The sequence below is a fragment of the Macaca mulatta genome, chromosome 12 (genome assembly GCF_049350105.2).
Source record: "Macaca mulatta isolate MMU2019108-1 chromosome 12, T2T-MMU8v2.0, whole genome shotgun sequence".
NCBI lineage: Eukaryota > Metazoa > Chordata > Mammalia > Primates > Cercopithecidae > Macaca > Macaca mulatta.
In genome coordinates, this window is record NC_133417.1 from 145,757,109 (window position 1) to 145,783,460 (window position 26,352).

Consider the following 26,352-nt stretch of genomic DNA (forward strand, 5'->3'; position numbering starts at 1 on the left):
CTGAGACCCTCATTCCCCTGCACAGACGTCCAGGGCCCCAGGGCCCAGCCTGTCTCCCAGCTCGAGCCAGCAGGGGCTTTCCCTCCCTTCATTATGGCCCACATCAGTCACTTAATGGGAGGAGCGTGTTTAGGTTACCCTGAGGGAGCACCCTCAGTGGCAGCTGGCTGGGGGCCGCAGGAACCTGCCTAGGGGCAGCCTGCACAGTGCAGGGCCCTGGGGGAGGAGCAGTAGCAGACTGGTCACCTGAACTTGTAAGTTTGCTTCTGGATTTTGATCAACAAAGGGGTCTCATTGATTATGAACCAGGGTTCTCCATCGTCAACGAACGGAGGAATTTCATTGAGGAAGATGCAGGTGTCCAGCTCTTTGCGGAAAGAGCTTGTCATGGGCAGGTGGTCACAGTCAGTCGAGTAGACATACGTTTCTGGAGGCAGCATTAGGTTGTCATTCAGAAGAAACCGCTTATACTCATAGAAAAAGGGGTCCTGTTCCTCCTGCAGTCCCCACTCTGTTTGCTCCTCTTCTGAGAGGCTGATCCTGGCAGGGCTGTAGGTGAGGAAGCCGGAGAACTCAGGGTAGCTGAGGAGGGAGAAGCCACTGGGGATCTGGGTGCACAGCTTGATGAGTTGCTCCCGGAACCACAGCCCCACGTCCTGGCTGCCGTCAGGGTAGGTCTCAACGCCTGGCCCAAACCGCTGGTCCGCTTTGTACAGCCCCTGCCAAGGAAGTGCAATAGGCCGAGGAGAGATGGCACGACCCAGCTGCATGCTGTGATCAGGCTTGTAACATCAAAAGAAATCCCAAAAAAGAAAACTTTCCCAAGAAATGCATGCATTCACCCAGTCAACATCTCTGGAGGCTTAGGCTGTGCTGCCCAGGGGCTGAGGCGGACCAGCTCTCCCGAGGGACAGGAAGGAGGGCACTCCAGAGAGCACATGGAGGGGCAAGGGGGCGGCCAGGGAGGTCTCGGTGGCCTCTGAGGTGAGGACATGATGGAGGTCTCATGGTGAAAGCATGTCAGAGACGCCAGGTGTGGGTTCAATTCAGGGAACCCAGCCCAAACACCCTGACACGCCGGGGCAGCAGTGGGTGGGGACGAAGTGTGCAGGCAGCAGGTCAGGTATGATCCAAGAAGCAGCAGGAGGAGGAGGAGGAGACAGAGCAAAGGAAGAGGAGGAAGGAGGCAAGAGCAGGAGAGGAGGCCAAAGGGAAGAGGGGAGGAGGGGAGGAGGAAAGGGAAGGAGAAAGAGGGGGACAGAGGAAGAAAGGGAGCCAATCCTCGCTTCCGGGAACCCAGCATCTCCCAGGCCTTTGCATGTGGGCAGTGGAGACCACAGTGCAGGAGAGGAAGAAGGCATCCAGGAGGGCCTCACAAAACAACCAGTGAGGGGCCACTGCCAGGAGCCCAGGGCAGGGAGCACAGTCAGGGGCCTGCTGCCCAGGGGAGGCGTGTCTTCCTGAGATGGCGTTGAAGGATGCCTGGAGGGCACAGTGGGCAGAGGAGACAGCACAGGAAAAGGCACTGAGGCCTGCAACAGTGGGTGGCAGGGATGCTTCCCCCGCTGGGGCCCGCATTTTCATCTATGAAACTCCCATCTCGTCTCCACCTGATGTAGTTTGGATCTGTGTCCCCACCCAAATCTCATGTCAAATTGTAATCCCCAGTGTTGCAGGTGGGGCCTGGTGGGAGGTGACTGTATCACAGGGGTGGCTCCTTCATGAATGGTCTAGCCCCATCCCCTTGGTGCTGCCCTCATGATAGGGCATTCTCGCGAGATCCGCTTGTTTAAAAACATGTGGCATCTCCGTCCCCACTTGCTCCTGCTCCCACCACATGATGTGCCTGCTCCCCGTTCACCTTCCACCATGACTGGAAGCTTCCTGCGGCCATCCCAGCCATGCTTCCTGTACAGCCTGCAGAACCATGAGCCAATTACACCTCTTTTCTTTATAAATTACCCAGCCTCAGGTATTTCTTTGCAGCAACGTGAGAACGGCCTAATACACCACCCATACAACACACCCGCCTGAGCATCTCCAGCTGCAACCCCAGGCTGGGCGCTTGGGGATGTGCGGCTTCATGAGGCCCCTGCCCACCGGCAGCTTGCAGCCTGGAAGAAGGGGTAGAAAATGAAATGAAGGAAAGCGTGCTCAGGCTGGTTTTGCTCTGCAAGGGAGTTGGGCAGTGGGACTGTTTCCAGAAGAGCCTTTGGGGTGGCTCAGTGGGGTGGAGGTGGAGAGAAGTGATACGTGAGGTTGGGCCATGGGCAGGTACCTGGCAGGTCTGGAGGGCCTGGTGGGCATAGCAAGGGGGCTGCACATTCATCCCAGGAGCTTCAGAGAGCCCCTGAGGAGAGCCCCTGATCAGGTGGGCCAGGAAAAACTTGGGGGTAGAGCAAGAAAAGGGGGCCACGGGCAAGGAGGCAGCAGCAAGAAAAGAGTCCCCATGATTAGTGTTGAGGTCAAGGGGGCTACAACCTGGACCCCGTGGTTCTGCTTCTGGGACCCCTCGTTGTCCTGTGATCTTGCCCTGTCGCCATTTGCTTTGTGACATTGTATTACCTTGTGAAGTATGTGATCTCTGTGACCACACCCTATTCGTGCACTCCCTCCCCTTTTGAAAATCAGTAATAAAAACTTGCTGGTTTTACAGCTCGGGGAGCATCACGGATCCTGCCGACATGTGATGTCTCCCCCGGACACCCAGCTTTAATTTCTCTCTCTTGTGCTCTTTCCCTTTATTTCTCAACCCAGCCGAGACACTCAGGAAATAGAAAAGAACCCACGTTAAACATCGGGAGCGGGTTCTCCCGATATCTCATGGCAGCCTGAGGAATGTGAGGTTGGCTAAAGTGATGAGGCCCAGAGAGACCAGCAAGAGGCCTCAGTCAGGCCCCCACCCTGACCCTGCAGCCAAGCCCAGGGTAACCGTTTCAAGGCATTTTGTTTTTCCTTTCTTTACCTATAGTTTCCAGATTTGCTGATAAGTTACCCATAATGTTATCACAAGTTCCACAATGTGACCCTCACCTATTGTCTTCACGTATGTAGGATTTCTGATACAAAAAACAACATCCAGTCAATAGCTCCTGTGATTTTAATGAACGAATGTAAATTCTTGGTAGATAACTTAAGAACTTCCCCTTCTTTTTTCCTTTAAAACTTCACTTGTAACGGCTGCTAATTGGAGCATGTATTCAGGGCAACTTTAATTTATTTCTCTCTGGCTGCAGTCCTCAAACCTTGCAGTCCTCGAAACTCTACTTACATTAAATCTTGCCTCAGTCTCTTCTTTTAGGTTGACAACAGCCACTTGGTTAAGCAGTCACCACATGACCCCACAGTCCCACTCCCAAGTATCTACCCAAGTGACACGGAGACCTATGCTTCATGTTGACATGTACAAAAATGACTAAATGTATACGTCTATAATGGTGTTAAACCAAGTTCAGCCTAAAGTTGCCTCCTTACATATTTCAGTTTGGCGGAAAGGTTTTTCTGCACATCATGAACTATAACAAGAGGAGGTGTAAACTGATCATAGCCCACACCTGCACCAATCACTGAGTTTTGGCCAATCAAATGTAGCCACTGTTCAAACCACGTTCAAATAAGGCAAACACTGAGCTGCAACCAATGCAGCTGTTTCTGTACCTCACTTTTGTTTTCTGTATTCCACCTTCCTTTTGCTGTCTATACATTTTCCTCCACCACGTGGCTGTGCTGGAGTCTCTCTGAATCTGCTGTCATTCTGGGGGCTGCCCGATTCATGAATCGTTCATTGCTCAATTAAACTCCTTTAAATTTAATTTGGCTTAAGTTTTTAACAATGTGATTATTCATAATTGCCAAACGCTGGAAACAACTCAAATGTCCTTCATCAGGAGAATAAACTATGGTAGCTCCACACAATGAAAATGTGTTAAGCAATAAAAAGGAACAAATTCCCGGAACAAAGAGATGAATCTCAAATGCACGATGCTAAATGTCAGACGCCAGACTCAAAAGGCTGCACATTGTGTGATTTCACTGCAGACAAAAAATAAGATCCCAAACCCCCTGAACAGACTGAATGGACCCCCTCTTGGCCAAGGGGACCCCAGAAAAACCTGAAAAACTGCATGCTTGGCCATAGCAGGAAGGAAAGTCACACATACCTTGCTATAACCCCTCCCTTTTGGAGTTTAGACACAATTGACCAGCACTAATGATAAAATAGAGACAAGAAGGCTGACAAAACAGATGCTTTATGGCAATAAGATACTCAATTATAAACAGAACCTAAGGCTAAGCATGGCAAGGCCACTGCTGCGGGAAGTCAGGGACCCTGAACAGAGAGACCAGCTGAAGCCGCAGCAGAACATAAATTGTGAGGATTTCATGGACATTTATTAGTTCCTCAAATTAATACTTTTATAATTTCTTACACCTGTCTTTACTGCAATCTCTGAACATAAAGTGAAGATTTCATGGACACTTACCACTTCCCCAATCAATACCTTTGTGATTTCCTATGCCTGTCTTTAATCTCTTAATCCCATCATCTTCGTAAACTGAGGAGGATGAATGTCACCTCAGGACCCTGTGATGATTGCATTAACTGCACAAATTGTTTGTAGGGTATGTGTGTTTGAACAATATGAAATCTGGGCATCTTGAAAAAAGAACAGGATAACAGCGATGTTCAGGGAACAAGGGAGTTAACCTTGAACTGACTGCCGGTGAGCCGGATGGAACAGAGTCATATTTCTCGTCTTTCAAATGTAAATAGGAGAAATATCCCTGAATTCTTTTCCTCAGCAAGGAACATCCCTGAGAAAGAGAATGCACCCTGAGGGTAGGTCTATAGACGGCCCCCTTAAGGTGACCGCCTTTTACGGTTCAAGCTGAAGGGATGAAATAAGCCCCGGTCTCCTGTAGTGCTCCCAGGCTTATTAGGACGAGGAAATTCCTACCTAATAAATTCTGGTCGGACAGGTTGTCTGCTCTCAAACCCTGCCTGCTCTCAAACCCTGATAAGATGTTATCAATAACAATGAGTGTCCGAAACTTCATTAGCAATTTTAATTTCGCCCCATCCTGTGGTCCTGTGATCTTGCCCTGCCTCCACTTGCTTCGTGATATTTTATAACCTTGTGAAGTATGTGCTCTCTGTGACCCACACCCTATTCATGCACTCCCTCCCCTTTTGAAAATCGCTGATAAAAACTTGCTGGTTTTTACATGTGATGTCTCCCCCAGACACTCAGCTTTAAAATTTCTATCTCTTGTACTCTTTCCCTTTATTTCTCAAACCAGCCGAAATGCTTAGGGAATAGAAAAGAACCCATGATAAATATCGGGGGTGGGGTTTTCCCCAATAGGCCACACCTGCAGACCATCAATCTCGCTACGTAGCATCCTTAACTTAAAACGTTGTGCTGACTCCTAGTTTTAGAAAGAGCCTTTAACCAACTGCAAATTACAGAGTCCCTGAATCCACCTATAACCTGTAAGCCTCCTCTTCCAGACATGCCACCTTTTTGGACCTAACCCATGTGTGTTTTCCACGTATTGATTTAGGTATTTGCTGTAGTTCTTGTCTCCCTTAAACATATAAGACTAATCTGATGCCTCAGGTACACTGTCAGGACTCCTTGAGATCCTGTTTCCACCAGCCAGGGTCATGAAACTGACCCAACAGTCCCATAGGCAGTTTTTAGGATAAACACAGAAATTGACCCTTCTGGTCTTAAAGCTTGAAACTTTATATGCTTCTTTCCTCAGGAAAGGAACCCCAGACCTCTCAAAAAGTATCAAAGAACTGAAACTCACCAAATCACTGCATCCAATGAGACTCCAGGCCCTCATTCATTCACCACAATTGCTTCCTTACCCCTCCAGAGTTCCTGTTTTCTTATCCATTGTTACATTTCTTCCCTGCTATCTAAACCCCTAGTTCTAGTCAGTCATGGAGATGGATTTGAGACTGAGCCCCAGTCTCCTCGCTGCAGCACCCGTTTAAAGCCTTCTTCTTTTGCAATACTCCTGGTCTCAGTGACTGGCTTTCTGTGGGGTGAGCAGCAGGACCTAGACTGAACCTGTGGCATTTTGGTAACAGATTTTGGTCCCCTGACAGGGAATGCATTGCTTGTGGATCAGCTGCTGAAGGCCTGAAGTCTCAGAAGCCCTCCTAAACAGACGCCAGCCCAATTTTGGCTGGAGGTGAGTATCCGTCTCTTTCTGGACCCTCTGCTACCAGCTCCAGAAGCATTCCTGATTGCCTCAGAAGCACTGTCTTTGAAATCTGACATCTGCATCAAGATAGGTGAGTGTCCTTTGTGGGCCCAAACAGCAGGATCTGCTCCTCTCAATTTGGGACATTTTTAAAGGAAATTCCATTTGTGGTTCAACAAGCCCAACTGACCAAGAGAGGAAAGCACCACAACTGTTTCAGTATGGATACTCCTGGGAGCTTGTTTGTAACTGTGTGTTGTGTGTGTGTCTGGGAAAGTGAGTATCCTTTGTGAGTGCCAGACAGCAGGATCAGCTCTTCTTAATTTGGGAAATTCCAAAGGAATTTTTGTTTGCAGAGTGACCAAGCCCAATCGATGAAGAGAGGAAGCACCCCGACTGTTTCAGTTGGGACACTCTTGGGGCTGCTTTCTTGCTGCAGCAGTTGGATTGTCTTTTGGTGATTGTTTGTATGTGTGCCACAGGAAATTAAAATTCAGAAAACTGATAATCTTTTGTAATACTGTTTGGCCCCAATATTCTTTGGAATTCAGTTTACTGTTCAATGGGAAAGCAAGATGGAGTTCCGTGTGGCTTTTATGTTGTTTTGTTTTGTTTTGTTTTGTTTTGAGACGGAGTCTTGCTCTGTCACCCAGACTGGAGTGCAGTGGTGCCATCTCAGCTCACCACAAGCTCTGCCCCCCAGGGTTCACGCCATTCTCCTGCCTCAGCCTCTCGAGTAGCTGGGACTACAGGTGCCCGCCACCACACCCAGCAATTTTTTGTATTTTTAGTAGAGATGGGGTTTCACCATGTTAGCCAGGATGATCTCAATCTCCTGTCCTTGTGATCCGCCCACCTCGGCCTCCCAACGTGCTGGGATTACAGGCATGAGCCACCACACTGGACCTAAGCAGGACTGGGCCGGATTAGTCTGTTTCAGGTGATGTTCTGGGTTGCTGTTTGGCCCAAGTGCTCTTTGGAGTCTGGGGAGGTATGGCCTTTAAAAATCAAACTGCTGACCAGGCACAGTGGCTCACGCCTGTAATCCCAGCACTTTGGGAGGCCAAGGTGGGTGGATCACCTGAGGTCAGGAGTTCGAGACCAGCCTGGCCAACATGGCGAAACCCCACCTACTAAAAATACAAAAATTAGGTGGGCATAGTGGCATTCACCTGTAATCCCAGCTACTCAGGAGGCTGAGGCAGGAGAATTGCTGGAACCCAGGGGCAGAGGCTGCAGTGAGCCAAAACTGTGCCACTGCACTCCAGCCTGGGTGACAGCAAGACTCCACCTCAGAAGAAAAAAAAAAGGGGACCAGGCACAGTGGTTTATGCCTGTAATCCCAGCACTTTGTGAAGTCAAGGCAGGTGGATTACAAGATCAGGAGTTCAAGACTAGCCTGGCCAAGATGGCAAAACCCCATCTCTACTAAAAATACAAAAATTAGCTGGGCGTGGTGGCGGGCACCTTGTAATCTCAGCAACTCTGGAGGCCGAGGCAGAGAATTGTTTGAACCTGGGAGGTGGAGGTTGCAGTGAGCTGATATCATGCCACTGCACTCCAGCCTGGGCAACAGAGCGAGACTCCGTCTTAAAAAAAAAAACAATCCAACTGCCATGGAAACTGCTTTACCCAAAAGTTTGGTCCACAGCCTTCATTGGGTTACCTATTGAGGCTAACAAAGTTCAGCCATGTAAACAAATTTGTAGACCGGTGAGTTTGTATTGCTATCTCATGGCAAGAGTTCAAAGGTAAAAACTATTGAATCTGTGTCTGTGTGTGTGTGTCTGTGTGTGTGTGTACAAAGGTAAAAACTATTGAATCTGTGTGTGTGTGTGTGTGTGTGTGTGTACATGTCTAGATGTGTTTATATATATACACTTCTTATATGTTGAGTCTACCAAGTTGGTTTATAAAAAAAAAAGAGCACTCATAAATTAAGTAAGTCCAAGCAATTTTCAACTCATAAATTAAGTAAATTATTTAATTAGGTAAATTATTTACTTGGTTTTCAATTTCATTAATTAAGTAAATAAGTCCAAGCAGTTTTCACGAGACTTAAGTAAATCTTCACTAAACAAACTGGCTTTGAAATTATAGGTAAAATAGGCTGGGTGCAGTGGCTCACGCCTGTAATCCCAGCACTTTAGGAGGCCGAGATGGGCGGATCACAAGGTCAGGAGATTGAGACCATCCCAGCTAACACAGTCAAACCCTGTCTCTACTAAAAATACAAAAAAAAAAAAAAAAAAAAATTAGCCGGGTGTGGTGGTGAGTGCCTGTAGTCCCAGCTACTCAGGAGGCTGAGGCAGGAGAATGGTGTGAACCCAGGAGGCGGAGTTTGCAGTGAGCCGAGATCATGCCACTGCACTCCAGCCTGGGCAACAGACCGAGACTCTGTCTCAAAAAAAAAAGAAAAGAAAAGAAATTACAGATAAAATAAAAATAGAAGTATCTTCAGAATTGTCAGCATATATTTTTATCTGGGTTTTATATTTGTCTTTGCTAGATATTTTGAGATATCAGGGTTTGGCACAGAGGTTATAAAACTATAAACCCAGCCAAAACAAAATTATCTTTCTGTGAATTTTTTGATAAGTATGACTAATTTAATGTTGTTGCTTTAATGAAAGCAGCTGAGTCTTCTGAGTTATTGGTGAAAATACCCATGTAGTTAACTTTAAGGTTCTTATTTAGATGAATACCTAATATTCACAGGTTATAAAATGGTTAACAAGGAAATAAATGATACATAAAAATCTAGATAAATTGCTAAAAATAAAATGTATTTATATACATTATGTAAGTGCTATAGGTGAACTTTTTGTGTAATTTAAAACCTTGTAATTATTTTTCATGTTCATTAGATACCCAAGTCATTTCCAATTAAGAAGAGGTTATGGTATGGGGAAATATGTTTCTAAAAATTGTGGAACTGTTATCTATAAAATGCTAATATCTGATAGTTTAGGATTTCTTGCTTCCTAGGGTTTCACTAAAATGTAAGGTTACTAAGAATAAAAATTATAGTTAATTATAATTCTGTATATAAAATATACCAAAGAAGATGTGCTCTTAGTGAGAAAAAGAAGAATTTTGTCCAACTCAAAAGTTATCTAAAGGTTAATTCAAATTATAGACTTAAAAGGTTATTTATGAAACAAAGTAGAAAGGAACCAGTAAGTAGGGAAGAGAGATGTGAAGAAAGTTACGGATATGAAGATGTATTTTTTTTAAGGAAGGTTATAAAGAAAAAATAATTTTTCACAAGAAAGAAATCTTGTATGGTAAATTTTTGTCCTAAAATGATTGGTTACTTAAAAAAGAAAAGAAAATTTAGGAAAAACAAAGTCCAAGCATGTCACAGATGGTCTGTGTAAAGCATATGTAGTTTTTTCCTGTTTCTCTGTGTGTCTATTTTCATGAATATGCAGAGAAAATAGAAAGTTGAAAAAGTTTAGATAGTAAAATATTCTTTAAAACCTGATAGAACATTGGAGAAGTTTGGCTAACATCGCTCAAAGTTAAAGGTCTTACTCTTGATGAAGTAAATTAAGAAATACTGTCATTAAATACATTAGCGGTTTAGTAATTTTTTTTTTTTTTTTGAGACAGAGTCTCACTCTGTTGCCCAGGCTGGAGTGCAGTGGCGCAATCTCAGCTCTCTGCAAGCTCCGCCTCCCGGGTTAATGCCATTCTCCTGCCTCAACCTCCCGGGTAGCTGGGACTACAGGTGCCTGCCACCACGCACGGCTAATTTTTTGTATTTTTTTTTAGTAGAGACGGGGTTTCACTGTGTTAGCCAGGATGCTCTCAATCTCCTGACCTTGTGAACTGCCCATCTTGGCCTCCCAACATGCTGGGATTACAGGCATGAGCCACTGCACCCGGCCAGCAATTTTTTTTTTTTAATAAGAGTTAAGCATGAAGCCAGATTTAACATGGAGCCAAATATCATGTAAATACCTACATTGCTTTGTTTCACACTGTATTTGCTTTTCTGCATAGATAGGTACTTACTGGTCATGTGCCTGAAGTGAATTTCTTAATAGCACAAAACGTATAGTGGTGTTGGCGGCCTTAAAGACATTAATTTGTGTGCAAGGAACAAAATATTATGTGTTCTTTTAGGCTCTGGGTAATACTATAGCATCCAAGGTCAACTGATAACTGAGTAGGAGAAAGATCTGGGATTGGTTTCCTGTTTACTTGTTTTTGCTTTTGATTTTCAATTATCTGCTCTTTGTTCACCTTTGGGTTTTACTTATATATATATATATATATATATATATATATATATATATATATATATATATGTAATGGAAGGCTTTTATTTTGTTCTATGAATAGTCACTTTATTTCTATGTATTTCTAACAAGTCATCATTTGTTCTATTTATTTAGAATTCCTAAGCTACCTTTGTCAAGCCTGCAAAAATTGATAGAGCACACCAGCCAATTAAAATGTGATTGATTTTGTTTACCTTGAATGATCTGGAGAAGACTTTGTTTTACAAGTTCTGAGCAGAAATAGTACATACACTATTTTTGTTACTTGAAAAAGTAGGTGAGAATAAAAATGTTTAAATGTTATTTATTTCCAAGGTCATTAAATTCAATCCATTTGAGGTGGTTTCCAATCTTTCCTTTAAGTAATGAGAAAAAAAAACTGTGATGTGGGTACAAAGTTTTAATGTTTAGGAAAGATTGGCCTTGTCCTTAGAGAAATTATATTAATTGGGATTTTTCTCAAACTAATTTAGTTGTGTTTACCATTATTAAAACTAAGTGACATTCACTTGAATTAAGTAATGATAATTAAAAAGTGAGAGTTTCTAGTGATTTTTGATCCTAAGCCATTTATCACTGATGGGCCTTCATTTGTGTACTCACAAAGTATGCACAAGTGTTGCACTGGTTTGAAGATTTTAGTGGTGCAAGTTACCTAATCAGTTGTCAGTACTGTATCTAGAAACCAATCTTGTAAATATGTGATGATATCTTTTTAAAATAGCTGAAAATAAGTTATACAAAACTTTCAGAACCATATATTAAGATGGGTGTGCTTGTTCTTTGTCACTGTTTTGTTATATAATATTTAAGTGAAAGGAGATTAAAGAAAAGGAAATTAATATTGAATTTACAAAATTGATGTTTGTGTTTACCATCATTTTAACCCATTTTCCATTTAGGAAAAAAAAAGTGCAGCTCGCTGCCAACACTCATTTAATTTTACATAAACATGCTCTTTGAGGGTGAAGCAAATCTGATTTTCAATGTAAAAATAAAATTAAAAAACTCTTCTTGGGGTTATTTCTAAACAGAACTTGTCTCTAATCCTAATGTATATGATGTTACATTAGGATTAGAGATGAGTATTCTTGGGGCAAACAGTAAATAGGTTAAATAATGGAAAGAAAAGTTAGTTGTCTTACTTTGTTAAGTTTAGCATAGGACTTACCACACTTTGATGTTTTCGGTCACAGTTCTGTCCCTAGAACGCTAGCAACTAGACATATGCAATGAGCAACCTAACTCTTTAATACAATGGTTTAAAGTACTGCAGGCAGTAACTCAGACACCAAATCACAGTGTTTTAATTTGTAATATATTAGAGGGAATGATAGGACTTTCTGCAGTATAAATATCCTATTGAGTAATCCTTATGCTATTAAGTTACAGGGCTTTGAATCCTGGGTCTGAAGAAGGCACCAACCCCTGCTACATCTTTAGTATTGACACCATTTGAAGCCTCATCTTTAGACCCAGGAGGAGACAATCAAAATGAACTGCTTTCATGAGACACAGGGCCAGAAATCAAAACTGTTCAATCCCTCTAGGCCCAGGGACTATTGCAGAAGCGGTGGGTGCATGAGATTTTAAGGGCTGATTTTGAGAAATAGTATTAGTTCAGAGTTTTTCTATAAATTAAACATTAGTATCAAAAGTGCACTAATGCAAGACCAGTGTCTGGGCCCATGTGTCAGAATAACATGGTTTCCTTGGAGCACTGATCTGGTCTTTCATAGAAAATTGTAAAAGATTATAAAAAGTATATAGAAATCTTACCTTATGGTTAAACTGATTAAAATTACATAGATTTGTTTATAAGGCTCTATTAAAATCAACTTTAACATTAATAATATACCATACAAAGGTAAAATATGGTTTTCTCTTTTGAAAATTTTTTCATGTAAGAGATGAGATTTTTGTTTACCTTTTGAGTAAAACGACAGAATAAAAAATAGAGGGAGAGAGGGAGACAGATTTAGTTGGTCTCATGCTGTGGTTTTTTGTTTTTGTTTTTGTTTTTTTTTGAGACAGAGTCTCACTCTGTCACTCAGAATGGTGTGCAGTGACACAGTCTCGGCTCACTGCAACCTCTGTCTCCCGGGTTCAAGTGATTCCCGTGCCTCAGCCTTCTGACTAGCTGGGATTACAGGCATGCGCCTACGCCTAGCTAATTTTTGTATTTTTAGTAAAGACAGGGTTTCTCCAGGTTGGCCAGGCTGGTCTGAAACTCCTAACCTCAAGTGATCCACCTGCCTTGGCATCCCAAAATGCTGACATTATAGGTCATACTGTCTTTTGTTTAGGTCTTATTGTTCAGGAAACTGAGTATGCTATCAAAGAGAAAATGTTTTTGTATTATAATTGTGGCTAAATACCTGTTTTACAGTAACTTGTGATCCTATTTTGTGACATCAAGTGTCTTAAACCTTAAACAGGCTTTTCAGCAGCAAATTTTCAAGTTCTAAATTCAGTAATTTTGTTCTTAAATTAACTTTTTTTGGATATTAGGCTTCCTGAAGTCCAAGAGAGACATATTAGGCTTATTTGTTATATTAGAATTACACAGGAAGCATTGTAAATTGTGAGGTAGTATTTAACTTTCTTTGGGTTATATTTATATACATATGTTATTAATACATGTTCCAGGATTTATGACATTCTTGAAATTCTAATATGTCTAAATATATGTTGTCAGTAATAATGATTATTATGTTATTATTATGTTAAATTGTTATATGACACAGAAATGAACAATTTCCTTGTCATCTGTGTCTTTGACTATGGCTGCCTTAAGACTTCTGTCATCCACAATTGTTGTTTTGCTTTGATCTTTCTCAAAAAAGTGACTTATAATCAGCTACCATCCAGGGCTTGCTTCTTTGGGAGAGTTCATGAAAAGGACTATTGAATTCAGGTTTCTACTAACTTTGGAGATTGTGCCATTGGATGGCAGAGAAAACTTCCACTGCACTAATTGGAAGGCTGATGTGTTCATACACTTTGCTAATCCAATATGATGGAGAGCAGGAGTTGATTGCATGGAGTGAGCTAATGGAGGACTGTAATACTTTTTATGTTTTTGTTCTGTTTTTTTTTTTTTTTTTGAAATATTGCTGATTCTTCTTTTGTCTTTCAGAGTCAGGATAATTTTTTCTTTTGAGCTATTTATAACCTTGAAATATACTTTAAGTGTACGGAGTATACATTTGTAAACAAAATTTGAGTCATATTTCTCTGCCTAATTTTTCCAGAATTTTTAAACTATTTGAATATTCTTAATTCATGGCAATGTGTTAGTTTGCGTATGTTTAATAAGAATCTGTTTTATTTTATAATGGGACACAGTTGGAGGTTATTTTCCCAAGGCTTTGACTGAAATGGCCTTGTGAGAGGTTCCAGTGAAGCCAGTTCAGGACAGCCTATGTGAACCATGGTTCTTGCTGCACTTTGTGTGGGTAATCAGGGCACTAGAAAACTGATGCTTATTTTGCAAGTAGGTTGTCCTACTGTGATTTGTCTTTGATGCAAGTGGGGGAATGGAAAGAGAAAGATGGTCTTTTAGAAGTAAAACTCTATATTAACCTTTGATTCCTAAGTGACCACATGGTCACCCATGGTATGGAGCTGCCCACAATGCCTCTCCTCAGCATGGAGCAGCCAGAAAGATCCACGACCTGATTCCCCATTTGAGGAACTGATAAATAAAAAGGGGGCACTGAAACAACAGCCCAGTAATCCTACAGAGAGTTGTTTCCGATAAACATAAAAATTGATCCTTCTGGTCTTAAAGCTTGAAACTTAAATTTGTTTTATCTGAGTTCCTTCCTCAGGAAGACCTTCAGGACTCTCAAAAAGTATCAAAGAGCTGAAACGCAGTCTCAAAAAGTATCAATGAACTAAAACTCACCAGACCATGGCATTCAATGTGATTCTAGGCCCTTTGTTCACCATGATTGCTTCCTTGCCTGTCCCAAGTTCCTGCTTTCTCACACATTATTACATTTTTTCCTTGCTATATAAACCCCTACTTTTAGTCAGGGAGATGGATTTGAGATTGAGCTCCCATCTCTTCAGCTGCACCTGCCAATTACAGCCTTCTTCCTTGGCAATACTCATTGTCTCAGTGATTGGCTTTCTGTGCAGGAAGCAGAAAGACCTAGAGCGAACCCCTGGTGTTTCAGTAACAGCCACTCATATTGGCTCAGAATAAACCTCTCTAAAATATTTTGCAGAGTTTGTTTTTTTCTGTTGACACCATTAATATGGCATTCTCTCAAGGGCAAAATTCTAGGCCAAAATAAGATCAGCCACAGTTTGTTGGGAGGAGACATTTATTACAAAGGCCATGGCAATATTTTGGGGGTGATGGAACTTTTTATATCCTGACTGCAGTAGTAGTTTCACAACCCCATAATTGTCAAAACTTTCAGAACTATATATTTAAACGGGTGAATTTTACTATAAATTATACTGTAATAAAAGGGGGAAAACACATCTGTATTTGAAAGACTAGGCGTGTTATCCATTTAAAAAGGCACATTTCAAACACTATGTGTACAGTGATCCAGTTTACATATTTAAAAACAAACACGTGCATTTCTTTAAAGAATATATAATGATTTGCTAGTATCCCTCTGGGGAGTAAAATACGAGGAGGCTTTTATTTTCTATCTATACCCTTATTATTGGTACCATTTTAATCATTAAAAGTAAAAAAGCTGCTTGTAGTTAAATAAACTTCCCCAGGACCTAAATATCTTTTTGTCCAGTGGCTTAGACACACACAGCCGCTTTGCCCCCAACCAAGCACATGGCAGCCCCCTCACCTGGAAGAGCCGTGTCTTCATGTACATGGTGCCGTAGCCTTCCCGGTGGCTGAGGTAAAATGTGCCCGTGAAACTGGAGCCATCTGGCCACGTGTAGGTACCCAGGCCATGGCAGTGGTCCCGGTAAAACTGCCCATGGTATGACTGTGAGATGGAGAAGTTGGTGAGAAATTGCTGCTCTTCCAGAACCTGACGGGATGCCCTGGAGGCCAAGCCACCATGCCTGGTTGGCAATGAATGGGGACCACCCGGGGCTGTGGCAGAACTCAGGGGTGCCTGGCATGCAACTATTAGAGTTGGCACCTGAAGCACCTAGAGGGATTACCAGGCAGTCAGCCCGACAGCCAGGCTCCCTCTCTGTCTTCTCCTCAAGTGGGGGACTGTGGGGAGGCTTAAAACTGCCTAGACGTCCTGAGTCTGAGAGCACAGACCTGTCTTCTCCTGGTGACCTTGACCTTAGGTTTGGGGGGTCCTGTCCCCACTCAGGACCCCCAAGCTGCTGAGCTCCCTGCCGGGTTCACAGGTGACAGGCTGGCCCTGGAGGTCGGCTTTGGGCCCCGGTGGGCACAGGGCAGGACCCTGATTTATACCTCTTCATCAATGGTTGGACACGTGAGCTCCACAAACAACAGGGGTGAGTGTGTCAGAGACTACCCCTCTACCAAGGCCCCCAGAGGGAAACAGAATGTGACATTCATGACAAGGGCTTCCAGCCAGGAGACCCTCATGCTGAGTGCCAGGCACCACATTTTTCTCAGAAACAGGATGGGCCTGGAGTGCACACAGCCATCATGCTCACAGTCCACCTAGATCTGATCCCAACGTGTAGGGCATGGCAGTTTTCACAGCTTAGTTAGTGTCCCTTCCCTTTCTTCTGACAACAGATACCCTCTCTCTACAGAGAGGATTCCCCAAGGGACCCAGCCCCAGAGCCTGGGCCAGGCCTGGCCATCCAGAGGATGCCTTACCCTTGCCCCACCCTTGATGGATTTGACCAGTTCATGCATCCCCAAGCTAGACCAGCATCCTGCTGGGGCCTTTCTCTTTCCCAGGGGTGTTTGATGCCACGCCCAGGAGCTGGGCAGATGGAACAAGGTCAGTCTTAGAACCCCCTCGTGGAAATGGAAAGAGAGAGGGCCTAGTTAGATCATTAGAACCCTGGATCCAGGCAGGCCTGAGGCTACCTCACCCCTGCACTTTCCATTACAAGCGCCAACAGAGGCCTTTTCAGTTTCAGCTGCATTGAATGTGGGCTCAGGACCTAGCCTGGGGGTGCAAAACTTGTTCTCATTTTGTCTTTTAGAACATTCGCTGCCTTCTGCTTAAGCCTAGACACAGGCAGTTTCACCAAGGTAAACATACGAGTTGCTATGGTAATTCATAATTTTAAAACGTTTGCCCAGAATAACAACTTACCTTCTTATGTCACAGCTTCCCAAACCTCATCCTGCGGACCCTAGCAAACCATGGGTGTGATTCTGGAAGCTAGGAAAGATGCTTTTCTCTGGACATTTCTCAAGAAGGAAAGACTTTAGCCTAGCATCCTTCCTACTGATGGGCCTAAAAGTTCCTGTCCCATCACTCCTGGAAGGAGAAAGGCCAGCCACCAGAGGCTCTGGGCGGGGAGTCGGAGAAAGTGTGGAAGCAGTTACCTCGCCTGTGGGCCAGGAGAATTCGCCATATCCAAGCTTCATGTTCAGCCCAAACTCCCCTCGGTACATGCAGCCATCCTGCCACTCCTGCACACCCTGGACGAGCTGGATGTAGGCCTCCTTCAGGTCCTGCGCCCTCAGCGGGCCCTCAGATTCCTCCTCTTCCTTCTCAGAGGATGCTGAAACATCCCTGAAAGGACAGGAGCAGAGGGAGGGAAAAGCAAGATGGCTGCAGTGCCTTCAGTGAGTGCTGAGCACAACCCCTGAGCACAACTCAGCATCTCATTTCATCCTACAGCCCCGGGACAGGTGTTGCTGCATCCCCATTCCATAGGAGAGAAAACCAAGGCACAGAGGGTACAGCGATGGCCCAAGGTCACAAAGGAAGTGGAACGCATACTAAGGCTGCCAATGGTGAGGGGAGATGCTGCCAGGCCCGTTGGCCTGTCCAGCCCAGGCCTGCTGGCAGCATCTCCTGAGATCGACGGCCCTCTGTCCCACTCCAGCTGCCTGCAGGACATGAGTGCCCACAGCAGGGTCCTCATTCAAGGGCCAGCAGTGCCAGCCCCAAGCTGGACAGAAAGCAGACTGCCCATACATGTGGACCCATGGAAGGTCGGACGGCATCTTGAGAGGCAGCCAGCTCATACTAGGGTGGATGGGTGGACAGATGGATGGATGCAGGGCTGGGAAGTATGCTGCAACACAGGGAAGCACAAACCAGGGTGGATTTGCCGTAACTCACAAGGCGTCCACAGATGGATGGGGCATGTCAGATCCCCCACAAATGGACAAGGTGTCTCAGACCACCACAGACAGACGGGGCATCTCAGACCACCAAAGACGTGGTGCCTCAGACCACCAGACGGACAGCGCCTGAGACCACCACAGATGGATGGGGTGTCTCAGACCCCTACAGAAGGACAGGGCGTCCCAGACCAGCACAGGTGGACGGGGTGCCTCAGACCATGAAAGATGGATGGAGCATCTGAGACCCCCGCAGATGGACGGGGCATCTCAAAGGGCCTTCCGTTCTCAGCTGTGCAGGGCCAAAGTCCCTGGCCAAGGTGCCGGCAGTGTCCCTGCCTAGGGAGGGTCCTCTTCCTGGTCTGTGGAGCTGCCTTCTCATTGTCTCCCCATATGGTAGTGAGAGAGGATGGGGGAACTGTGGGCTCTTCCGCTTCTCGTAGGTACACTCATCTCATCATCCCATCATGGGCTCCATCCTCACCACTCCATCTAAACCCAGCCACCTCCCAAAGTCCATTGTTGGGAAAAGGGCTTGTGGGAAAAGGGCTTGTGGGGTGCCTGTATAAACTGGCCATGAAAATATGGGACAATAAGTTGTGGAAAGCCACAAGAGGCCTCTGAGGAGGAAAGCCTCCTAATTGCCATCATGTTCCCATGCTCAGAGCAAGATCCAGTCTTTTATCTGTAAACATGGTGTTCAAGGAGAAAGACACTCCTTTGAAGCACTGGAATGTGGACAGTCGTGCAGGCTCCTAGTTAAGCCCGCTCCCACTAGCTACTCTCCAGTAAGTTAAAGATACGTTGTTTGGGCACAAAGGAGATTCATTTAAACCACTACTGCTATAGATTATGCGTATGATGCACTGCCACCCTTTTACTGTTTTGCCCTGAACATCTGCTTCTCAGATCTAAGTGACTATACTCAATAAATAGGGTGGAGACCAGAGCTCTGAGCCTTTTGCGGCCTCCATTTTGCAACTGGCCCCCTGGCTCCCCACCTTTCAACTCTTAACCTGTCTCTTTTCAATCCTTTGTCCCCACCAGACTTTGGGTACCCTACGGGTGGTGTTGAGGCTGGTCCTCAATACCCATCACACTGGGCCAGGGCTGGGACTGAGTTTTGGAGACCCACAAACAGGGACAAGCACGATGGGGTGACAGGGACCTCGTGGGATGCTGCAGTGAGGCTCCGGGGCAGCCCCTGGCTCAAAGCAGCCCTTGCTGCCAACGACAGAGCTGTGAAGATGGGGGCAACTCGGGAGCCCCATCTCGGGAGGGAAACGTTCCCTCCGTCCACTAGGCGGCGACACGGGTGGCAGAGTGTTCAGGCAGGGACAGGAGAAGGTTCCCATTACCATCTACTGTCGTTTTCCTCAGTGGCTGCTGATACAGCGTTGGGGCTTTCGGATTTCTCCAGAAACTAGTTTCTCAGGGAGTAACACAGTTCAGCGATTTTTACTGCTTGCCTTAAGGAGAATCCCGGCTAAGCCCAGGCCCCAGGTCAGGGTCGGACCTCCCTGCCAGAGGGTCCCCCGCACCTTGTGGCGAAGACAGCGTAATTCTCCAGCGGCCCCAGCTCCTCGGCAGCAGAGGTCTCGCCGCCCTTCCCCTCCAGCGGGCGTTGGGGGCTGGCAGCCCCGGAGACTTCGTGGTCTAAGCTAAAGGAGGCACGGCCCCCTTCCATGTCTGTGGTCTTCCAACCTGGAAGCAACGTCAGGACCGCACATTTGCCCCCAGGGCTCCCGCCGGGAACTCGGAGAGCGCCCGAGGCCCCGCCCGCAGCCCCTGAGCCTCAGAGAAACCCAGACCCTCCCTGAACCGCGCCGAAGCCTGGGCCGCCACCCACCGGCCCCGGGCCACCATCCCTGGGAGTCCTCAGGGAGGCCAGTCGGAACCATGGGCAAACTTCGCCCGCGTCCCCAGGTGTCCCTGTCCCTTCGTGGGCGGGAATCACAGCAAGGGCGGTCGCCGTCACGTGGCCCGCGCCCACTATCGTCCAAGGAGCGCCGCTTACAGCGGGTCTCAGCCACGGGCCTCGGAAGCCAGCGCTCGAGGGTGGGCTCGGGAGACGCCGCGCCCACCTAACCCCACACCCCCAGCCCTTCGGCCCCTCCCCGGGGTGGGGACGGCGAGCCTGGCCCCCACCCGCCGCCTCACAGAGCTCCGGGATCCCCCTAGCCCCGGCTCCCAGCGCCCCTGCCGCGGGACCGCACCAAGCAAGGCTCGGAGAGCTCGCGTCGGACAGCACGGAGACCGACGAGACCGCAGCCGCAGCGGACGCCGGCGCTCCCGCCCCGACTACTCGCCAGCCCTGCGCCTCCGGAAAGCGTCGCGTTTCCCTGGAGACAGCCCCGCCCCGTGCCCGCGGCCACTCTCCGGCTCCACCAATCCCCGCGCCAGGACGCACCCGGCCCCGCCCACGGGCGTGCCCGCCCTCTGTGACTTCAGCGGCTCAGGTCCCGGCCGCCAGCCCGGCCTGGGTCCCAGCCTCCCGCTGACCCAGTCAGCCCCTGGGCTGAGTGCCCCTGGTAGAGAAAGCGCTAAATTCCCCCAACACTCCCGTGAAGACGGCACGGGGAGCGCGGTGGGACACCTGAGGAAACTAAGGCCCAAGTGTTAACTTGCCCTGATCACCTGGCACGTGGAGCCACAGCTTGATCAAGCCCTGCCTGATTCCAGCCCCAGCCTTTGTCCATTCGGTAAATGTGGAGGCCGCAAGGGGAGCTGGAGGCCTACGGAGGGAACGAGATGAGGGAGGCCGCAGGAGTCACCGCAGAGAAAAGGGATTGGCTGTCTTGGACCAAGGGTCTTAGGGAAGGTCTGCGGGAGAGAGGATTCCTGATGGGGCTTCACAGGATGCACAGGAGCTCTCCAGGCTACAGAGCGCATTTCAGGAACTGGACTGGAATGTACACAGGCACCACGGTGGGAAACAGCTAGGCCTTCCTGGAAAGAGAGAGGCTCTTGGAGGGGCAGGGCTTGCATTTCTCAACACAGACTGCCTCTGAGAACAGGGGAGGGTGTGTGAAGAGCCGATGCCCTGGCCCTCCCCACTAACTTTCCAGGGACTAAGGCTGGGCCAGGATTCTGTGGTTCTAGGGGCACTGCCTCCACATGCCAGTGCCTGTCTCTGAGTTCACTTCTCTCTACAGTAAAATCTCATACCACGACCCAGTACAAACAACTCAGAAAAATGTTTCATTAAAAGTTCACCATACTACATGCATGCAATCCAATATTTTCATGTAGTCTACTATTTCTCTAAAAACTAAAATGCTTATCATGACCCACAGAATTGATTTCACAACCCACATTAGTTGTGAATTACAACTTGCTAAGGAGTCAGAACCAACATGTAGAAACGCTCTGTTCTTTGCAAGTACATTCTGGTTACACTGTTGGGGACTAGCACCAAGTCCAGGAGACAGAGGCTGGCCCAGACTGTGTGTGGCAATGAGGTGCAGAGACATTTAGGATGAATTGGTTCCCAATCCATTAGCTCAATGGTGTGGGAGCATGATGGTTCAAGTAGCAGGCTTTGGAGCAGAAAACCCACCTCAACCATCCTCCAACCATAAAGGGTGATGATTCATGAATCAGTCCACAAGGAGGGACTTCAGGTTTTGTTTGATTCATTTAAGTGGCCCAACAGTCCAAGGTCCAAGGCATCAAGGACCTTGGCTCTCCCATCTCCTCTGCTTTCACCCAAGGCTGGCTTCCCCTTATGGTCATGAGAGAACAGAGGAGCCTACCAAAGTGCTCTCTCCTCCATGGGTTATTAGACACCAAGCCCATTTCCAGAGCAGTCACAGGAGTGTGGCATTTACTTTTGGCCAGAGATAGGGCCAACTCCTAGAAGGCGGAGGGAAACAGTGTCCCAACCTAATCAATGGCTCCCATGAACTATGGGGAAAAAAAGGGAATTCCACTCCTTCTCCATCCCAGGAAAGCTGGAGTCCTTCCTTAGGGTGGAGGAAGTGGGAAATAGATGCTGTTAAGACCTGCACGGAGGTGATGTCTGCAGCTGCAACCAGTGAAGACCTGGCTGCAGACATATTTGAGTCTTTAGCTCAAGAGTGAACCCCAGGCTGCAATAAAGATCTGACAGTTACCAATGCTAGATGGCTGATGGAACAAAGCAATGAAGATAACCCCGAGAGAGACTTCTAAAACTGATACTTCAATCGCTAAATGTCTGCAGGGCTGTGAGACAGTTGCTTTTCACTGTATCCATTCCCTGAAAATTACCAGACGTCAGAAAAATTGAAGGGATCTTAAATGGCAACTTAATGGTCATTAAGTGATATTAAATTGTTTAAAGTTACAATGCTGACCCCAATAAATTACTGAGATAGAGAAAAAGGAATAGTGTGGTCTACGAAGAAGTCATGAAAATAGAAATTAGTTTTATGAGCCATGTGTTACAATACACAGAAAAAAATGCATCAGTTACAAAGCGGGTCACAAAAAGGAATAAACGTAAAGCCGACAACGCAGTCACTAGGGAAAGGGGAAACACACGGGAACCACGCAGCTCGCCGTCCACAGGCACGGGGCAACCACGGGGCCCTAGCCGAACGACGGGGGCACGCAGTGGGCAGGCCCCGGCGAGCCACGCCTCCGCGCCAGGCACCGCAGTAGAGCGGACAGGGACGCCGCACGGCGCAGGCGCGAGCCCAGTACCGCAGGCCGCCGGGGCAGGGAGGACGGAGCCTGAGGACAGCGAGCAGGGGACGCAGAGCGGTCCAAGGCGCCGGAGCCCTGGCGAGGCCCAAGCCTTCTGCCATGCCCCGGCCCCCACGAGGCCCAAGCCCCCTGCCCCGGCCAGGCGCCCACGGGAGGCCCAAGTCCCGGCCTGGTCCACCTCGGAGGCCTCTAGCACCCGGGGGCGCCCGGCGGCCCGCCCGGCTCCCACAAACAGACTGCTGGGTGGGTGCCTGAGCCCCAAAAATAGAGCCTCAGGGCGGGCGCCCGAGCCCCAAGCAGACTCTTCGGCGGGCGCCATGGAGCAGGGAGACGCGGGGCGTCGCGTGACCGCCTTGCCAGTGCCGCCGCCGTTCGTGCGCGTGGCACCCTCGCTCTTCCTCGGGAGCGCGCGCGCCGCGGGCGCGGAGGAGCAGCTGGCGCGCGCGGGAGTCACGCTGTGCGTCAACGTCTCCCGCCAGCAGCCCGGCCCGCGCGCGCCCGGCGTGGCAGAGCTGCGCGTGCCCGTGTTCGACGACCCGGCAGAGGACCTGCTGGCGCACCTAGAGCCCACGTGCGCCGCCATGGAGGCCGCGGTGCGCGGCGGCGGCGCCTGCCTAGTGTACTGCAAAAACGGCCGCAGCCGCTCGGCTGCCGTCTGCACCGCCTACCTTATGAGGCATCGAGGCCTCAGCCTGGCGCAGGCTTTCCAGGTGGGCGGGCCTTTAGGGGACCGGTGCTTCGAGAGGGGCGTGTCTTCCGGGGACGGGTTTTCTGGGCGTGGCCGGCTTCGGGATTGGGAGAGGTACTTCCGGGAGGGGCGGGTCTCTCTCGTAAGGGCGGGCTTAGGGAAGCGGAGAGGCACTTCCGGGTTGGGCGGGGCCCACTCTTAGAACAGGGCCCGCTTTGGCACTTTCTGGCCATTAGGGCGACTTGGGGTTATTCAATGCACTTCTTGTTTGCAGATGGTGAAGAGCGCTCGCCCGGTAGCGGAACCCAACCTGGGCTTCTGGTCTCAGCTCCAGAAGTATGAGGAGGCCCTCCAGGCACAGTCCTGCCTGCAGGGAGAGCCCCCAGCCTTAGGGTTGGGCCCGGAGGCTTGAAGCTTGACGCTTGAAGGCCTACTGCCTGGAGGAAGGATGTTCCTGCACTGATACTGGAGGCTGGTCTTTACCCTCCTTCCTCACTGTCACATCGAGTTTTCCTTTTTGTGTGGGTGTGAAACAGTGCTTTTAATTTTATGTCTCTGGCTGAGCTGATGAACAAATTATCTTACAGACACAAAAAGAAATACATTTGGTGAAACACTGAAGACAAATTAAGAAAAAGGAAATAGGGGTCCTCCATTATTTATACCCCAGAATCTTGAGTGTTTGGGAGTGCCAGCGCATTCTACCAGTCTCAGTGAAGGACATGAGTACAGACTACAGTCATCAGAATCTGAGTCATAGGTGAAATCAGGAAAAGCAACTCTTCTTGCGTTTATTTTTAGTAGTGTCATAAGAATGGACTGGTTCTTCCTGCCTGACCACAGATGCTTCTGTTTGAGAAAATGCATACCCACGTGAGACATTTAGAGCTACAGCGCTGTTGATGAAGACATTGTTGAAGGGCAACTTGGGGGATTGGGGAAATTCTTCACCAGCCCCTCTGCAATAGAGCTGGAGCCGTCCTATAGGAGTTCGGATAATTACGGACATCCCTTTTCTTTCTTTCCTTTTTTTTTTTTTTTTTTTTTTTGTTTGAGATGGAGTCTCCCTTGCCCAGGCTGCAGTGCAGTGGTGCAATCCCGGCTCACTGCAACCTCCGCCTCCCGGGTTCACGCCATTCTCCTACCTCAGCCTCCCGAGTAGCTGGGACTACAGGCATGTGCCACCACACCCGGCTAGTTTTTTGTATTTTTAGTAGAGACGGGGTTTCACCATGTTAGCCTGGATGGTCTCAATCTCCTGACCTCGTGATCCATCCACCTCGGCCTCCCAGAGTGCTGGTATTACAGGCGTGAGCCACCGTGCCTGGCCTCCTTTTTCTATTACTAGAGAACTCCAGGACATTAAGAATTTCAAAAGCGAATTTTTCTCCCATAGCTTCTATGGTGACAGAGTATGGTGTTCCTGTAGTGAAAACAAAGCCAAGTTTTTTTGCTCCTTTCACTAAAGCTGCTTCATCTGGGGAGGAAGCCTGGTAGATTACATATTTCCATCTCTCTCAGGGATAACAGTGTGGCATGCAGATAACAGGGTAAGAAATTGTTCTATATAGTTTTCTGTGGGATGGCCATTCTCAATGTTCTCAAATAAATTGTGGTCATTAAAATGTCAGGGCTTGGATGGAAGAAGGTGTTGCACCATAAATTACACCTGCAGTGGTACACTTCTTAAATCTCTTAATATTGCAAGTGAGTGTTCCCATTTTATCAGAAAATAGATATTTTACCTGCTCAAGTTCTTCACTGAGATTGAATGTGCTGACCATAGTGTGGACACTATTTAGTTTATAATGCACATCTTGATCCTAGTTTATAAACTGGGCCTGAATATATTTCACAATTTCCATAGTGACCAGCAGACTAATGGGGATAAGGTTCTGTTATACAATGATGAACACCAGTATGTCAAATACAATGCCGTGAGCTGGAATCTTCTTTCAGGTACCAAATGTCACCATACTTTTTATTCCATAGCACAGCTCCCACACAGCTCACCATGGACATGACCAGAGCAGCAGGAACCAAAGGGAGACCCACACATTGTCACTTTCTGATCTCGAGGTGATTTGACAGAATTCTGCAGGAATTTGGTTTCAAATGCAGTGTAAACAGCTATGCCAGTGATCCACTGAGCATTTCTTTTTTTTTTTTCTTGAGACAGTCTCACTCTGTCAACCAGGCTGGAGTGCAGCAGCGCCATCTTGGCTCACTGCAAGCTCCGCCTCCTGGCTTCATGCCATTCTTCTGCCTCAACCTCCTGAGTAGCTGGGACTACAGGCACCCGCCACTACGCACGGCTAATTTTTTTGTATTTTTAGTAGAGACGGAGTTTCACTGTGTTAGCCAGGATGGTCTATGATCTCCTGACCTCGTGATCTGCCCGCCTCAGCCTCCTAAAGTGCTGGGATTACAGGCGTGAGCCACCGCGCCCGGTCAGTCTACTGAGCATTTCTAAGCTGTTTACCTCTTAACAAGACCTGGTCAGGCCCAACTGGAACAGGGCTTTTACCACTTAGGCCGCTGCTCAGCTATTGAAATGATGATCAGGTGCTTCACAGTCTGTTTTTCCAGATAGGTCTAACAGCTGGTTTTCTGTTTGCATTTCAGCTGTTTCTGGCAAAGCCTGCCATGTCTTACATTTGTCTCTTTCCAGATTAGATGTTGCTATATAAACACATTGACTGAGGCTCACTGGAACACATCAAGACTGTGTCTGCAGGAAGGAGCTCCCCGTTCGAGGCCTTCACAGTGTCACCACATTCACCTCTTTCCACTTAATCATGTGCCGTGAATCCTGTCGTAACAGTCTTGTGTTCCTTAACTATTTTGTCTGCATGTCATTTATAATGTATAACCTCTTTAATGTCTGAAATCATAAGAATAATCGTCACAGGTAAAAGGGTTGTATATTTCCCGTTGGAGACACATCTGGAATTTGCTGCAATAAAGTAATAAGAAAGCATTGGCAGCTTTGGTAAACTGCAGATTCAAAAATTGAGGGAGAAATGACCACACACTGTACTTGACTGTACATATAATTGTTGACTATGGGTTGCAGAAATTTCTCTCGAGCATCATCACCACTTTTGCTCAGTTATCAGTAGTAATAACAGCAATCAAAACTAAAACTGCTCCAGATGCCTCTCTAGGAAGTATGGTTTTCCATCCTTCCTACTGCTTTCTTCACAAGAGAATCCTCCACCTCAGTGGCAGGCTGAAGG

At 47.3% G+C, this 26,352-nt stretch overlaps 2 protein-coding genes across 8 annotated transcripts in view; one reads left to right on the forward strand and one right to left on the reverse strand.

The window, feature by feature from the left end:
* The window catches only part of ANKMY1 (ankyrin repeat and MYND domain containing 1), a 94,161-nt gene extending 70,757 nt beyond the window's left edge, over positions 1-23,404 (reverse strand). For 6 of the 7 annotated variants that reach the window (XM_077958018.1, XM_077958016.1, XM_077958021.1 and 3 more), the window contains exons 1-5: positions 23,094-23,404; positions 19,278-19,440; positions 16,990-17,179; positions 15,338-15,481; positions 247-719 (exon numbers count right to left, since the gene is read on the reverse strand). In XM_077958018.1, coding sequence (XP_077814144.1) covers positions 247-719; positions 15,338-15,481; positions 16,990-17,179; positions 19,278-19,423 — 953 coding nt within the window. In that variant the 5' untranslated portion in view covers positions 19,424-19,440; positions 23,094-23,404. Of the gene's footprint in view, positions 1-246; positions 720-15,337; positions 15,482-16,989; positions 17,180-19,277; positions 19,441-19,896; positions 22,083-23,093 lie in introns of those variants that run through there. The other variant, XM_015111503.3, reaches the window with a different exon arrangement.
* Positions 22,404-26,093, forward strand: DUSP28 (dual specificity phosphatase 28). Its single transcript, XM_077958030.1, has 3 exons — positions 22,404-23,135; positions 23,388-24,663; positions 25,785-26,093. Exons 1-2 carry the CDS (start codon positions 22,743-22,745, stop codon positions 23,523-23,525), a joined length of 531 nt encoding a protein of 176 aa, XP_077814156.1. The 5' UTR covers positions 22,404-22,742; the 3' UTR covers positions 23,526-24,663; positions 25,785-26,093.
* The last annotated feature ends 259 nt before the right edge of the window (positions 26,094-26,352 follow it).

Coding starts and splice junctions, on each gene's coding strand:
- DUSP28 (XM_077958030.1), top strand. CDS start 22,743: ATGGAGCAGGGAGACGCGGGGCGTCGCGTGACCGCCTTGCCAGTGCCG. Junction 23,136..23,387: donor GCCTGGCGCAGGCTTTCCAG/GTGGGCGGGCCT, acceptor TCTTGTTTGCAG/ATGGTGAAGAGCGCTCGCCC.